The sequence below is a fragment of the Malania oleifera genome, chromosome 6 (genome assembly GCF_029873635.1).
Source record: "Malania oleifera isolate guangnan ecotype guangnan chromosome 6, ASM2987363v1, whole genome shotgun sequence".
NCBI classification, from domain to species: domain Eukaryota; kingdom Viridiplantae; phylum Streptophyta; class Magnoliopsida; order Santalales; family Ximeniaceae; genus Malania; species Malania oleifera.
This window is the reverse complement of record NC_080422.1, coordinates 44,274,956-44,293,057: the sequence shown is the minus strand read 5'-3', so window position 1 is coordinate 44,293,057 and position 18,102 is coordinate 44,274,956. Positions and strand designations below refer to the sequence as shown.

At 36.3% G+C, this 18,102-nt stretch overlaps 1 protein-coding gene across 6 annotated transcripts in view; it reads left to right on the top strand.

The window, feature by feature from the left end:
- LOC131158334 (uncharacterized) overlaps positions 1-18,102 on the top strand; it is a 118,327-nt gene that overhangs the window by 52,453 nt on the left and 47,772 nt on the right. For all 6 annotated transcript variants that reach the window (XM_058113124.1, XM_058113125.1, XM_058113123.1 and 3 more), the window contains exon 8: positions 11,173-11,235. In XM_058113124.1, the coding sequence (XP_057969107.1) occupies positions 11,173-11,235 (63 nt within the window). The remainder of the gene's footprint in view (positions 1-11,172; positions 11,236-18,102) is intronic.

Below are 18,102 nucleotides of genomic sequence, written 5' to 3'. Positions count from 1 at the left end.
TAATGAAAATTCCTCTTTCTTTTGGCATAAAAGACTGGGTCATATATCCAGAAATAGAATAGAGAGATTAGTAAAAGATGGGATTTTGATAAACCTTGATTTTACTGATTTCGATGTATGTGGTGATTGCATTAAAGGAAAGCAAACCAAACATGCAAGGAAAGGAGACACAAGAAGTAGAAATCTTCTATAGATTGTTCATACTGATGTATGTGGGCCTTTTGACTCACCATCTTATGGTGGAAAAAAGTATTTTATCACCTTTATTGATGATTTTTTATGTTATGGTTATGTCTATTTGTTGCATGAAAAGTCTCAGGCAATAGATGCTTTAAAAACATATATTGCTGAAGTTGAGCGACAACTGGATAGGAAGGTGAAAATTATTAGATCTGATAAAGGTGGTGAGTATTATGGTAGCTATGATGGAATTAGACAAAATCCAGGTTCATTTGCTAAATTCCTAGAAGAGCATTGTATTTGTGCGTAATACACAATGCTTGGTATGTCTCAGTAGAATGGTGTAGCTGAAAGGCGTAATTGTACTCTTAGGAGTATAATAAGTAACTCTTCAGTACCCATTTCATTATGGATGGAGGCCCTTAAAACATCTGTTTATGTGCTTAATCGGGTTCCTAGTAAGGTAGTTTAAAAAACTCCTTTTGAATTGTGGACAAGGAGGAAACCGAGTTTAAGGCACTTTCATATTTGGGGTTGTCCAGTAGAGGTTAGAATCTATAATCCATATGAAAAGAAATTGGATTCTAGAACTGTGAGTGGGTACTTTATTGGATACTCAGAATAATCTAAAGGGTATAGGTTTTATTGTCCTAACCATAATATGTAAATTATGGAAGCCGGTAGTGCAAAGTTCATGAGAATGGTGAAATTAGTGGGAGTGATATAGCACGTAATGTGGTCATTAAAGAAATTCTTGTTCCTATCTCGATATTTCCTATCCCGATATCTAGACCTTTAACAGATATTATTGTTCCTCTAGTTATTGAACGGTATGATACCATTGAACAAAAATCTGGGGATCTATCACTTCATAATGAAAATGTCTCCATTGAACCAATTGCAGAACAATCACAGGAAATAGCATTAAGGAGATCTCAAAGAGTAAGAAGATCAACTATTTCAGATGATTATTTGGTATATCTGCAGGAATCTGATTATGATTTAGGGACTAGTAAGGATCCGATTACGTTTTCACAAGCTATTGAAAGTGATGATTCTGAAAGTGGATCAATGCCATAAATGATGAGTTGAATTCCATGGAATAGAATAAAGTCTGGGACATCGTTGATTTGCCTGAAGGTTTTAAAACAGTTGGGTGTAAATGGGTTTTTAAAACCAAACACGATTGTAATGGCAATATTGAACGATATAAAACTAGACTTGTAGCGAAGGGTTTCACTCAAAAGGAAGGTGTTGATTACAAAGAGACGCCCTCTCCTGTATCTAAAAAGGACTCTCTTAGAATCATAATGACTTTGGTGGCTCATTTTGATTTAGAGTTACACCAAATGGATGTGAAAACTGCTTTTCTGAATGGGAATTTAGACGAAGAGGTGTATATGGATCTTCTTGAAGGTTTAATGATTGAGGAAAAGGAGCATATGGTTTGTAAATTAAAGAAGTCAATATATGGACTTAAACAAGCTTTCGGACAATCGTATTTTGAGTTCCATGATACCATCACGACCTTTGGATTTAAGGAAAATATCGTTGATCGGTGTATATATCTAAAGGTCAGTGGGAGCAAGTTTATCTTTCTAAATCTATATGTTGATGATATTTTGCTTGCCGGTAAAGATCTTGGTTTACTAAATGACACCAAAAGATTTCTTTTTATGAACTTTGAAATGAAAGATATGGGTGAGGCAACTTACGTGATAGGGTTTGAAATATTCCGTGATAGATCACGTGGATTGTTAGTGTTGTCTCAAAAGCGATATATCAATAAAGTTCTAGAAAGATTTCATATGGTTAATTGTAAGTCAACCCCTACTCCTATCTATAAAGGGGACAAGTTCAGCGCAAAGGATTGTCCACAGAATGAATTAGAAAAGAAAAGAATAGAAAATATTCCTTTTGCGTCTGTTGTTGGAAGTTTTATGTATGTGCAAACTTGTACGAGACCAAATGTTAGTTTTGTAGTTGGGATTCTTGAGAGATACCAAAGTAATCCCGGAATGGAGCATTGGAAAGCTGTAAAGAAGGTTTTGAGATATTTGAAAGGAACGAGACACTGAATGCTCACATATCAAAGATCAGATCAGTTGGAGGTGATTGGTTACGCCCACTCAGATTTTGCTGGGTGTGTTGATAGTTGAAAGTCAACTTATGGTTATTTGTTCCTATTAGATGGAGGAGCAATATCATGGAAAAGCGCCAAACAGATTATCATAGCAGCATCTACTATGGAAGTTGAATTTGTGGCATGCTTTGAGGCCACAATTCATGCTTTGTGGTTGCGGAACTTTATCTTGGGACTTGGAATTGTCGACAGTATAGTTAGGCCGCTGAGAATTTATTGTGATAATTTCGCAGCAATCTTTTTCTCCAAAAAACGACAAATATTCTAATGGTGCTAAGCATATGGAGCTCAAATATTTGGTCGTTAATGAGGAAGTTCAGAAACAGACAGTGCTTATAGAACATATAAGGACTGAGCTCATGATAGCAGATCTTTTAACTAAGGGGTTGACACTGAAAACATTTAAGGAACATGTAGATCACATGGGTCTTTGTTGTAATCCCTGATGTATAATTGTGGATCTTTATATTTGTTCTATAGTATGTATAATGATATCAATAACGGTGTTTTTGAACATTGTTTCCTGTTTACCATCAATTACATAATTATGGAGATTGATTATTGTTAACAGGAATGGTCTTTGACAAAGACATTACAGGGACAGTATGGTTACTTCCTATTATATATTGTAGTTAAATGATTTTCTAGCATTTATAGTACATGGAAGGGAAAATGTCGCTTTAATGATATTTACTGCCATGACTCGTGTTAGTAAGTTGTTTAATTATGATATATTGGTAATCTCACTAAAGGTATGCATAAGCTAACAATTGTGCACATAATATGGTTATATTGTTAATCCAAATTAAAGTCATTCATATGGGCCAAGTGGGAGAATGTTGGATATATTCCAAATAATATGTCCCACATGAATGACATGGATCCCACTTGAAGGGTATGCGTCCTATGTGATAAGGGATGGATTAATTATCTTGCTTTGAAAATGCATGTGAGATTAATAGCTGGAAGTTGAAAGGATTCCTATATATATTAGCTACTGTTATGGGGAGGAGCTGTAAGGAAGAAGAGAGTTCATTTCCTGCATGTTTATGGAATGAACTAGAAGAGATATAGGAAGGATTGTCCTCTCTCTACCTTAGCTCTCCATTCATCAGCTAAACTCCCATAAAATCTGGTGAAGGATAGAAAAGAGATCGGGGTGAAGGGAGAGAAACGATTCTTAGAGCGTTCTTCTCGGTTAACGTACACCATGAATGATCCCGGTATGTTTATATCACGATTTTCTTTATTTTTCCCCATGTAAAGATAATATATATTTACGTGAAGATCATGATATTTAAAGATCCTGGGAATAACAGCATATTAAATTTCTTACATTCCATTTGTCGACGAATGAGGCCCATTTGTCGACGAATGCCTGCTACAGAGCACCCAAGACTTCAACACATATGCTTTTCTTCCTTTGTTTATGAACTCCACCAAAGTATAAGAGCCACAAAACACAACAGTTATGGTCAAGGGGTTGGACTGGTGCCCTGCATTAGTTGATAAAGCAACCTGGTGGGAGAGACCCTTTGAGGAAGAAGTGATTAAAAGTTTGGCTTTTGAAATGGATGGAGAGAAGGCCTCTGGGCCGGATGGTTTTACTATGGCTTTCTTTCCATATAAGGGAGACCTAAAAAATTTTCTTGAATTTTTTCATAATGGGGTAGTAGAAAAGAGCATAAATTCTACTTTTATTATTCTAGTGTCTAAAAAGGATTGTGCTGTAAAAGTCAAAGATTTTAGGCCAATTAGCTTAGTCACAAGTGTCTATAAGATTTTGGCTAAGGTGTTATCTAATATATTTGCTACTGTTATGGAGCATACTGTCTCTCTTAGCTAAAGTGCTTTTGAGATCCTTGATGCGGCATTGATAGCTAATGAGGTGGTTGAAGATGCTGCCTATAGGAAAAAGAGGGCTCTAGTGCTGAAATTTGATTTTGAAAAAGCCTATGATAGGGTGAACTAGAGTTTCTATGGATAGAGAAAAGGTTTTGGTCTGAAGTGGAGGAAATGGATTAGAGGTTGATTATCTTCTGTTGTATTTTTCATTTTAGTTAATGGTGAGGGTGAGGCTAGGTCTTGGTTTCATGCGTCCAGGGGTCTTAGACAGGGGGATCCTCTCTACCCTTTTCTCTTTATGATTGTAGTTGATGGTTTGAGCAGGATGATTGAGAGAGGAGTTGATAAAGGACCGGTGGTGGGGATTAAGGTAGGAAATGAAAAGTTTGTCATTTCGCATCTCCAATTTGCACATGAGACTATTCTTTTCCTCTGATAACATGTGTTGTGTTTCTAATTTTCTTACTATCTTTCAGGTTTTTGAGAAATCTTCTAGTTTGAAGATTAACTTCTCCGAGAGTGGTTTTGGGGGGCCTTGGTATTAATATTGATTCTTTTGTTAGGCTTATGGGTTGTGAGGTTTTGAATGGGCCGATTATCTATTTAGGTGTTCTCTTTGGTGGTAATCATAATGCTGATTCTTTTGTGGGATCCTATTTTTGAGAAAGTGGCTAGGAGACTGGATTGGTGGAAAGGAACGTTCTTCACTTTAGGGGGTTGGATTACTGTTATTCATGTGTGTCTATTTTCCATTTCATTGTATTATCTCTCTTTTTAGAATTCTTGTGAGAGTGGTGGCAGGCTGGCTTGAGAAGTTAGTGAGGGATTTCTTCTAACCGAGTGGGGGAGAGAGTCAAAGAGATCACCTTGTAGGCTGAGAGACTCTGTGTAGGTCTAAAAGGGAGGGAGGTCTTGGTCTTGGTAATTTGGTGTCCAAAAACATTTCTTTGGTGGGGAAATGGTTATGACATTTTCCTTTAGGATCTAATTCTCTTTGGCATAAGATAATTTGCAGTATATTAGTTTAGTACTAAATGGGTGGATGCTAAAGTAGGGGTTAATATTACTCAGGCAAGTCCTTGGAAGTTCACATCTCAGATTTATAATTATTTCTTTCCTAAAATCCAGTACATGGTGGGTAATGGGGAATGAATTTGTCTTTGGGAGGACCTTTGGATTGGGAGTTGCCATTGGCTTTTGCCTTTCCCTGCCTTTATTGAGGCTCCATTCTTCATGAACCCCCTACTTCTGATTTTTTTCTTCTGCAAGGGGGATAGTCTCTCTTGGAATTTACGTTTTGGGAGAAATCTCAATGATAGAGAAATTGAAGAGTTGGCTTTTTTAACCAGTTTGCTTGATTTGTTTCACGTTCATTTGGGGAATGATGAAATGGTTTGGAGTTTAGATCCTTCTAGGGATTTCTCTTGTAAGCCTTTTTTCTCTTATTTGACTCGCAACAACCCTAATGAGGATCCTTTTGGTTTGTGCTCCTTGATTTGGAAAGCTAATGCTCCCTTAAAAATATAAGATTTTTTATGTTGTAGTTTAGTCTTGTAGTGTCAGTTTGTCTTAGGAGATTTGTCATTATCCCTCTTGTAAATTCTCTTCCTATTAATGATATCTTCTTTTATTGTTAAAAAAAAAAAATAAAAAAAAAATGATATGCTTGAGAAGAGAAGGCCTAATAAGGCCTTATAACCAAATGTTTGTGTCCTTTGTTTGATTAGTGGGGAGACTTGCATACACTTGTTTCTTTGTTGCCCCTTTACTTGGGCTGTTTGGAATAAATTATTTGGTATATGTGGTGAAGACTGGATTTGTCTCTCCACTTTGAAGGCTTTTTGTTCTATCACATTTAGAGGTTTTGGAAAAGTGAATGATAGGAAAGCCTTTTGCGTTGGACTATTATGGCTTTGGTGCGTTTGTTGGAGAGGAACACAAAAATTTTCGATGGGGTGGTGGTAGCTAATAATTTGGAGAGTGGTTTATTTTGCGTCTTTTCGCCATTTGTCTCTGGGAGACCTGCAGTGGGACTGGTTGGCTCTGCTTTGCTGACTTGGCTTTCAGATTTTGATGATCTCCTGAAGTAATTTTTTTGCTATTATTGTAAAGGGGGGATTTCTTATGCTCCTGGTTTTCCTTTCTTTTCCAATTTTTTTCTTTTGTTGTACATTCTTATCTCTTCTAATAAATTTATTTATTTATCAAAAAAAGTATACAAATGCAGATAATTTATACATAAATGGTAAAAAATATGTTGCGGCTAATATCTAAGTTTAATTTTGCATATAACTTGGAAAGTCTAAAAGCTATTCATATCCTTCTTGTTTATATTTAGCTTCAACAAAATTAAGCACATCAATTAATAGAGAAGTTTCAATTTGGGTTTTGAATCTCAAATTTGGACTTTGAAGAATTATTCTGTAGTTAAAATTTGGACAAATTGCATTGAAATTTCAAGATTACAATAAATTTTGGGTTATTTGTGGAAATTTCGACTGAAATTCTGTAAAATGAAATTAACTGCCATTTTAATTTCAAGGGTGGTGGAAAGCGAAAATTTCCACGGAAATTGGGACAATTTCCTGAAAATTTAAGACCATGCTGTTAGGTTGCCTACCAAACTGCTCTGGTGTACCCCTGGAAATGGACTGGCTGCCTATGAATCTCTGACATTGTTTGAGCACACAAATCTATCCCTCTTATTTACTAACAGTAGCTGAAGAAAGAAAGGATTCATTGCCCTCAAGGATTTCACTCAAGGATCTTCTCCCTTTCTACACGGCTTGGCCAATACTGTTCTAGTTGTTCCAAAATATGTTTATATTTATTCTCAGCCAGGATCTTGAAGTATGATTGCCTTCCTGCAGACTCAATGATAAGTATCATGGCATTATTCACTGCCTTAACAATCAAATCAAAGTTGAAGGTTTTCTAATGACTATAGGAGTTTACTAAAAACCTATTTGCATGATGGGGTATAACTTCTTTGATGCAGGTCACTGGTCACTTAATGATGAGGAGAAGCCTCAGTCTGACAGACATGGAGTTTTCAATAGCCAAAAAGAATCACTCTTGCCAAAATCCTCCTAAAGTGTCAAGGAGTCACTCTCGTGCAGCGGCAAGACTATATTGAGTCCAGTGCAGCCATACCCATCCTTATTCAAGGAAACACTCAAGTGACTAACCCGATGGTCAAGTCTCACATCCTGACAGCCCTTCAATCAATTAAGGTCATCATTAAGGAACCTGGACTTGAACAGTAAGGGAACTAACTCACATTCTAACAGTACGGAGGGTAACTCTCATCCCCTCAACTAGGTCTTAGATGATACCGGCCTATTGTATAGTTGATCACTAAGAAGGATGTACACCCAAACCTCCAGGCTAGAGAGATCCGGCAATCCCATTCCCAAATGGATCATCCGTGGGGCACCCATTGCCACATGAAAGCCTAGGACACCCCTTGAGGATGTCAAGAGCCCACCCCTGAGCACTCCTTAGGGTTGCTCAATTAGTACCCGTCAAGATGCTAGGGTAGACAAGATGTACACCTGGTGTAGCTCCAAGAGTCGAGTAACCACCATGGATCTAATGATCATATATCTTAGATTCAAGAATACCACAATCAGAACTATTTTGATCAACCGCAACATCACAAAGACATACTAAGACCATCCCCATGACAATCGCATAGCCGCATCCAGGTTAACCGACCATATCTTCAAGTCAATAGACATACACCAAAACCATGTGTTAGGGTCGCAAAATTCTAAAGCCGTAACATTTCCCCCCACTCGGTCTATCAACGTCCTCACTGATACAAACCACTTCTAGCAATACTTGGTGAACTCCACCGTAGGAGGCTTCAAACCAAATACGAACCAAAACTCTTCATAGTAGCCAATCTTGTCTCTGATTCCATGGTATAATTGATCCCACTCTGATCCAAAGTCGCTTGTGCTACACATCTTTGAAGACAAGGTCTTCCACCAAACTCAAGGCCAAACCTAAATGCAGCTTCCCCCGAACCACTCTTAGATCTCTAATCGAACCTAAGAATTCTCACGTCTAAAGTCACAACTCAATCGCAAGCTGACTTCCTAGTAGCATACTCAACAATTCTGAATATAGCACCACTCATAGAGCACAAACTCTCAACCCCTAATATGGATCCATATTTACCACCTTGTCTCTCAAGATCCAATTCTTACTAGAGTTCTGAAGAGTGTTTGCCCATTGATTTACGAAGGCAAATTACTTCCCAAAAAACCAACCTCAATCTAAAACTAGTTGAGACTCATCTTAGTTCAGCCCTTGGTGCAACCAGCTTGAAATCACATCTAATCAAGGTTATATCATAAACTGAATCTGATCCTCTGTATGGTACCATCTTATAATGATCAAAATACCATCTCAAGGTTCCATAACAACCTTACAATCCTATAATAGATCAATCACAAAGGTTCCACAAGTCGACCATCAAAACACTTAGTACTTAACAAAACAAGTAAACAACAAAGCTCGAAACCAACAACCTGATGCCAAAGTGAGTCTCCAACTAGGAGTCTTACAAGGCACGACTCCAAAGATGGATCCACACCCTACAGTCTCTTCATGGACAACTGATCTCAACACCATGGGGTTATCATGTCTAGCAAGCCAACCAAGCTCAAATTTGACAAGACATTCCAAAGGCGAGTCCCTACCCAAAAGGTCTAAAGAACACAACTCCATGGATGAGTCCCCCCCTAAGGAAACTCCACAAAATGCAAACTTTCTCTGCATCCAGGGTTCACAACCCAATCCTTATGAGATAACTAACACAACCTAGAATACCACAATTCTGAAGCTAACCAATCGGCACAAATCCAACTGTAGGATCAATACGATAATTTCCTCGAGTCCTCAGGTCTCAAGCTTGGGTGACACCACATGTGACAATCTTTAGTATCACAACCAATCTTCTGTGTCCTCAAACATTCAAATCTCAAACCCAATTCAAAGCTCAATGATACACAATCTCTTGTCCTTTCGCAAAACTAATCTCAACTATAGCGCGTCGTGTTTACCATACTGATATCTTTGCCCTGTAGCTTGAACTCAAGCATTCATCTGAAAGGTAGCCCTTTGGTTCAGATGTGCTGCACAAACTTGCACCACGACAACAAACAAGGCCCTCTGGCCACAACGACACGTGCCCATTGGCAACATGGCTCAAATGCCCCGTGGCAAAACTCATCCCAATGCCCTTTGGCATGGGTCATTTATAAGGCAACAATGTAAACCATGCTAATGCTTCCATCAATTCCACAATAGCGGTCTCCAACCACATTCCTTCCCACTGGAACATATTATCGGAGCAATTGGGTTCCAACAAAGTCTAATGAGCAATATTCGGCCCCTTCAATTCCACACCCCACCCAATAAACATCACTGCTGTGACCAACAGAGAGCTACACTTGTGGGTCGAGGACATCTGTCCAAGGTGCTTACAACTCATTCTTTCCCATAGGTTTAAGAATGTCCCCTCTCCCTATGGGTACGAACTTCTCAAGTTTTGTTAAGACAACCTTGGGCAAACTCCTTTAATTGTCCACTTTTACTAGATCTAAGATTATGATCTCTGCCTATGGAACAAGAACACCACAAATTCATAACGGATAACCATCCGAGCTTAAATTCCAACCACAATACGAAGACTCCCAAATTGTGGCAAAAATACCCACCTTAATGGCCAAAGGTATTCTTATCTTTGTTCCCATTAATCAACCCTCATCCTTTATCAAGGGTACAGGGCATCATCAAATAACCTGACGTTTGCAAGATATTCACCGAAGGCCAAAATTTTCCTTCATTACCTACAACGAGTTACATGACACGAGAGGAGAGAAAGATACAAAAAATCACTCAAAGATAGCTTGCTCCTTCCCTCAGTTAATGTCACACAACCAAGTACCCACAATAAAGTCGATGCCAATAGTTTCAATCCTGTTTTTCATTCAAGATTGAGAGATTTGCTTTGATATCAACTATCACGGACGTGGAGTTCTCAATGGCCAAAAGGAGTCACCCTTGCCAAAATCCTCTTGAAGTGTCAAGGAGTCATGTTTGTGTGGTGGCAAGGCTACATTAAGTCCAGCCTAGTTGTGCTCATCCTTATCCAAGGAAAAACTCAAGTGTCTAACCTCGTGGTCAAGTCTCACAACTCAACAACCCTTGAACCAACTAAGATCATCACTGATGAACGTAGACCCAAATAGTTACGAAAATAACTTATGTTCCACCAGTATTGTAACTCTCATCCCTTTAGCACAACTGGGGCCTAAGATGATACTGACCAATTGTATAGCTGACAGTTAAGGATGTACACCCAAACCTCCGGGGTAGAGAGACTCGCACGATCCCTTTCTCAAATGGATCGTCTATGGGGCTCCCAATCCCACACGGAAGCCTAGGACACCCCTCGAGGATGTCAAGAGCTTGCCCTTGAGCGCTCTTAGGGTTGCTCACTTAGGACGCACACCTAGTATTCCCCCAAAAGTCAATCTCTAAAGTATTCTTGGTCACATACGAGTAACCACCATGGATCTAATAATCATATATCTTAGATTTGAGAACACCACAATCAAAACCATTTGGATCAACCACAACGTCACAAAAACATACCGAAATCATCCCAGTGACAACTACATAGTTGCATCCAAGTTAACCGACCATATCTCCAATTCAATAGACTTACACCAAGACCATGTGTTAAGGTTGCAAAACTCTAAGGTCCAAACACTATACTTTTCTCTTCTCCACAGCTACCCCCTTTTGTAGCTTGCTAATTATTAATTTTTTTTTTTCTATTCTTGATCGTCCGTTCTATGTTTCACAATTTGATGCTCAATTACATTTTAAATCATTATTTATGTACGCGCATTATAATTATTATTGTGTTTTTGATTTTGGGCATTAGGGAAAGTTCTTTTGACATTTTTTGTTCCTGATTTTGCCAGACTAGGCTGCAACAGTATGAAGCAGCTTTGAGTACCTCACCAAAGGATCCAACTGCTCTTGAAGTGAGTTATGTGTTTTTTTGATGCTCCTGCTATTTCTTGTGATTGTTTGATGGTAAAAGTTGAATATAACATTTGCTGAATGTAGAAATAGGAAAAAGGTTTGAAAAATATGGATTGACAACAAAAGATTGGAAGAAATATTGTTAATGAAGCTTAACTTAGAGCATATACTAAATTTTACAATACACATGGCACTAAATATGGAGAGGACATACAAAACAAAATCCACAATGTAGAATCAATCTTCTGTAAATAAAGTGCTTGGAGATAAAAATGGTTTGAGAGCATGAGGGACTGAGTTGCTGCACAAGAAAGTTTCTGAACTTTTGAGATTATCAATTGAGATGGAGATAGATGGAAAAGTGTTACAAGGAAGGATGTGGATATCATGAAAATTCCTAGTTTGCAAAAGGGAACCATATTGGATTTTCCAGTGTTTGGAAATAATCTCTAGCTGGAATACCTTAGAGAATTTCATGAAGGTTCATAGAAATGGTGAAAAAGTTTCTAGAGTTTTCACCAAAAGGAGCCTGGAGGACAGGTTCCTGCAGGTGATTGAGAGCTGTGATGGCAGGTGGCTGGATATCTGGCTTTTGACACAGAAAAATATGGATGGGGAGAAACCTTAGAGACAGATTTTCATGGAGTCTGCAGAAAAAGGGAGAAAAAAAAAGCATGATAGTCAACGTGGGCAAACAATTCAATGATCTGGCCATAAAGCCATTGTGGCCTGCAGATAATGTGAAAGCGAGGTGTTGGAAGGGAAGTGCATTGCAAACTAATTTTTTAGGTTGTGCTCTGGTTTGAAGATTTATTGGCGGCAAGGTCTTAAATTTCGATTTCGACTCAAATTTTGAAGCTCCAAAAGTACGGAAATTTCGACGAAAATTTCGATTTCGATGTCAATTTTGATTTAAAAAAAATAATGGAAACTAGTAGTAAAGCATGAAATTCTTTGTGAAACTTTAGAAATGTTTAACAAACATAAAAATATAAGTTTTAAGACTAATATATTACAAATTAAATACATCTATGTTTTGTATGAGGTGGAAAAGTTGTATAATAGTATGTGTATTAAACATGTTTGTAAGATAATGTACATTAAACATATTCAGTTAATGCAAATGAAATTCATAAATCATTTAAATATTATTTATTATACAAATATTGATAATTTAGATATGAATGGTTAAATAAAATATCACTACAAGTTTATTTTTTCATATAATTTCAAAAGCACTTGTGATAACCTTTTGTTTCAATAAAATAAATTAAAAGAGAAATTTCACTTCACTCTCGAGGTTTCGATAAATTTTGACAAATTTCGCTAAAATTTCGAGGTTTCAATAAATTTTGGATGATTCGTTGAGATTTCGACGGAAATTATGCAAGACGGAAATCAACTGCCATTTCAATTTCGAGGGTGACGAAAATCAAAAATTTCGACAGAAATTTCGACAATTTCGTGGAAATTTAAGACCATGATTGGTGGGGAAAGCCTGCCCGCAAGGTTGAATTATGGGCAACAAATTCAGAGAAACTCCCTTTGTTGTGCAGGTTTTGCAGATTGCAGACGATCGCTTGCTTTTCAAATTTCCATTGAAGGAACCGTCTATGAAAATTCTGAAATTGGGCAAATGGTGCGAGGCAGGAGCAGAACTTCTTGTAGCTTAGTGTTACCTTGCCACTGGTTGCATCAAAGGAGAGGAAGAACCTAAATCCTGCCGGCATATTTTTGAGATGAGGAGGCTTTTAGGGTTCGTTTGGAACCACTTATGCAGAAATGCTTTTTAGAAAAAGTGCTGAATTTAATAAATGTTGATAATAAGTGCTGAACTAGAAAAGTACCGAAAGTTATAAGTGGTGTTTGGTTGTATTTAAATTTTAAAGTAAGTGGTATTTGAGTACTTACTTTTATTATAGGGTACTACATGATTATTTTTAAGCATATTTTAGGTTACAAATATTAATATTTTTAAATTAAAACTTTCATTAATAATTGTTTTAATTATTTATGATTAAAATTCAAATATATTTTATTAAAAAATAATATAAGATTATTTTTTTTAATTAACAATAATCTTGTTGTTAGTGTATTTATAACATATTACTATCATATTAAATTATGATAAAAATAATATTATTAATTAAATTCAAAATTTTAATTTATGAATGTTAATTTAAATTAATAAATAGTTCTTGTTCAAATCAAAATAGAATTAAGTAACTAATATATCATAATGCGTGGTAAAATAATATATAGTTATTTTTAAATATATTTTAAATAAAAATAATACTTTTTATAACTAAATTTAAACGATAATAATATTAAATTTCTATTTAAAATTTAATTATTTTCTATTAACTAAAATAAGATATATTCTTATTTATTAATTAACAATATTCTTATTCTTAATGTATATTTGTAATATTTGATTATCACATTAAGTTATGTTAAAAATAGTATTAATAACTAAATTAAAAAATTTTAATTTATTTAATGTTAATTTAAATTTATAGATGGTTTTTTTTATTCATTTCAGAATTTAATTATATTTTATTAATAATTAATAGGCTATAATGCATAGAAAAATAATATATGATTAATTTCAATTAACAATTTAATGAATAAATAAATATTCGTATTAATTAAAAATAATATAATGTTATTTTTAATTGTTAATAATATTTTTCTTAGTTTATTTTATATTTATAACATATGATCATCATATTACTTTATATTAAAATAATATCATTAATTAAATTAGTATTTTTAATTTTTAATATTATTTCAATTTAATAGATGGCTTTTCTTCTTCATTCCATAATTGAATTATATTTCACTAATAATTAATATATTATATTACATAATAAAATGGTATATGATCTAATGTATTTTTAGAATTATAAAATAGCCACTAAATTTTCTTATATTTACAAAATTGACCCTGTTTATGAATAGTGCCACTTATAAGTGGCCAAAAACTCTCTTAAATTGCTTCTCAAAATTCACTTAAAAATTTCTCAAAAAAGTGGTTTTGGAAAGCAATTTTTGCAATAAGTGTTTGTTGTAGTACAAGCCAAATGACACTTTATTGTAAAAGTGCTTATTTTAAGTGATAAGTGCTATAAGCTCTTTTTTTAAAATGCTCCCAAACAGGGGCTTAGAGCCATAGATGATTATTGACGATAGTAAGAGATACAAGGAAGAGAGTGAGGCTTATGGAGGCTTGACTGCTGATGACGGTAAGTGTTGAAGCTGGATCATGGGTTGTGGAAATCTGACTTTGGAACGAAGCACAGCCAACCATTGAGATGGTGGAGGTTGAAGAAGATGGTGATGCATGCACATCATGCAGGAGGCAGTGGATGGGAAGGCATGTGGCTATAGATGAAAGTGAGAAGGAGTTGTATAAATAATTCAAAGTTCAAAAGTCAATACCATTGGGCATAGGGAACCCACTGAGCCCATTGACGAGACATGGGCTGGAAATCAAATGAACTGGGCTGGAAGGTCATGGGTCTGAGGTTGAGAAGGTTCACTAGGCTGCCAGATCACTAGGCTGCCAGAATGCCTTGTGCTTGCAGACAAATCTTGGATGCAGTGCTGATTGCAAATGAGTGTGGACTCTAGAAGCAGGAAGAAAGAGCAAGGTCTCATGTGCAAGATGGACATTGTGAAGGTCTATGATCATGTGTCCTGGGATTCTCTACTTCATGTTCTGAATAAAATGGGGTTCAGTAAAGGTCTATAATCATGTCTCCTGGGATTCTCTACTTCATATTCTGAATAAAATGGGGTTCAGTAACAGATGGATGAAGTGGATAAACTCTACAGCAAAATTTTCCATCCCTGCCAATGGCACTTCTCAAGGCTTTCTTTCCTAGCTGTGGAGGCTTGAGGTTGGTAGATTGAATCTCTTGCTTCCTCTTCATCTTAGTGATGGAGGTTCTTTCTAAAATGTTGAGAAGAGCTTTTTTTTGGGGGGGGGGGGGTGGGTGGTGGTGTTGGTTCTTGAGGGGCTTTAAAGTCAGAGAAACGTGCAGCTCTGAACTGGAAATCTCTCATCTTCTTATTGTAGACCATACTGTGATTTTCTGTTGGGCGAAAGTGGATTGGCTTTGTATTGATGTGTTTTCCTTTGGTTTGAAGCAATATAGTGGTTGATGTTCAATGTTAGGAAGAACAAAGTGATGACTCCAGTGGGTGAAGAAGGGAATGTAGAGCAACTCGCGAACAATCTGGGATGCAGACTGGCAATATGCTACTATGTACTTGGTTCGCATTTTAGAGCCATGTTGCTGTCATTCACAAGTTTGAAGAAGGATGGCTAGCTGGAAAAGGGTATTCCTATTGTAGGAAGGGAGACACATAAATCAAGAGTACTCTCTCAAGCTTGCTGACCGTATTTCCATCTCTTGTTGTCAGTTCCAGCTTCTTTGGCCACAAGGTGTTAGAAGGTACAGAAGGATTTTCACTGGGGCAGCACTCAGAAGGTTTGAAAATTTCATTTAATTAGATGGAGCTTAATGGTGGACTTGTACTGAGAGACCTTCAGCTTTTGGACTTGGCTGTGCTGGGGAATTGGTTATGGAAATTAACTACTGGGATGGTCGGATATGGAAGGCAGTTATTATGAAGAAACATGGATCGAATGCTGGTGGTGGGTATACCAAGGAGGTAAAATGTCACCTTTGGCAGGGGTTATGCTTTGAAATGATGTTTCTCTATATTTTTGGGCTTCCTGGTGATCAATGCAAATAGAGTTCTATTCCATCTGGTTATTTGTTGTGTTGACACTGTCCTTAAATGAACATTTACAACCTCGTACAATCTCAGAAGGAATAAAGGTGAGATGGTTGCTAACATCCTTTCACATGTAAAGAATGGAATAGCCTGGAATTTGTCACTTTGCTGGAACCTGCAGTGTTGAAGTCTGCTACCTGGAGAGCAGTAGAAGTTTAAGGTGGTTCCTGATAGGGAAGTTTCAGCGAGGTCGATGGGGAGCAAAGATGGTATTTTTCTATTAAAACAATTTAAATTATTGTTTAAGAGCTGATAGGCCTGCACTTATCCCTTGGCAGTGTATTTGGAAGGAGACACTTTTTTTTTTTTTTTTTTGGAATGTTTGGGAAGCAATTTCAACAGGAGAGAAGCTAATGAAAAGAGGGATTATTTTGATTATTCTGTATGTGCAAGTCATTAGAGGTGACTTTCAAGCACCTCGTTACTCATGATGCCATTGCTAGAGAGTTGTGGAACTTGATCTGGCAGTAGTTTAATATTGCTTGGTTGAGTTCTCAGACTGTGCCATCCCTTGTACTTTGCTGGAAGAATGTGGCGGCCTACACAGGGCTAAAGAAATCTGGCTTAATATCCATCATTTTATGCTGTGATATTTATAGGGAAAGAAATAAAAGAGATCTCTGAGAAAATAACTCTACAGAGATTAAAAACTACCATCAGACATGCCTCTTTTTTTGGAGCTCTAGGGGGTTTTTGCACCAGAACTCAATGACTGACTGAAGTTTTTAAAATTTTTGATACATCTCAGTTTTTGTTGATGGGTTAGGGGCCAGTTTAAAACCATACTTAGCTTATAAAAAGGAAAGACAGAAAATACACACCTGCTAGGGTGAGAGAAGGAGGGTAGGGATCTTGGTCATATTAAAGTACAAAAGATGACTCAGGTGACAATGGTAGTGTTAGTAAAAGAAGGAGATATAAAGAAAAAATAGAAGATAAGGTGTTTGATTAAAATCACATAAGATGCCTAACGAATCAGATAATGAGGCAAAAGGCTAAAAAATTAGGAGATGAAGGTGTATACATTGATAAAGTTCAAAAATGTAAAATCAGATGGTGTCATTGAAACAAGTTTATAAAGTATGGGACTATAAAAGTGTGTGCATGCATGTGTATCTGTATATATTTAATACTAACAAAACTCTTATTGGAAGAAAAAAAAATTGCAGTACATATACGTAAAGGTAAAGCAGAAAATTTCACTGGTGGAGAATTAGACTTGTGAGTTTTACTGTAGACAGTAGGAAAGAGCAACTGAAGAAAGATTAAGACTAGAAAATATGGTTTTTGAAAACTATTTTTGGTTTATTCTTAAGATCAATGACAATAGCTATGTAACTATTTTGGAAATTTATGGAAAAGATTAGGGAAAAGAAACAGGATTTTACCAACAGTTTTATTGACTTAGAGAAGACTTATGGTAGGGTATTTGCAAGTATAATTGTTGCTTTTAAACAAAGAAGCAAGTGGTAGGCATGTTATATAGATGTTATCAAGTATATGGAATTTTCTTTAAATTTGTTTCATTATCTTTTTGATAAAAATAGTATTTTAAGAGAGAAACTAGATCATAGGCGACCATTGAAAAAATTAAGAAATAGTATAATATATAAAATATAAAACTAAGAATAGTTAGCCAAGAAAACGCCTCTTTTTAAATCCTTTTCCTTGTAATTGACCGAGCACTTCAAATTTTCTAGTTCCCTCTAACCCTTCTTTGCCTTTTACCACCATTGAGCAGAAATTCGTTTCTCCAGAATCAGACATCCACAAGCTCAATTTATTCATCAAATTTGAGCTTCTAGACCCTTCCTAGAAACCTCCTCCACAGGGGCGGACAAAATACCATCCTTGCACATTTTCTTCTCATCCATACCATCATTTTCAAAAATACTAATGCCCTTGAATCCTTTCATTGAGCTGGCGGCACATACGATAATTCTCCAAGTACGTCTGATGAGTTAGCAACATATCCATATTGTTCCTGTGTCTCATCCAAAAGCAAGCCCCCATCACAATCAAAATCTAAGTACCTAAGTGTTATCATTCAAAAGAATCAA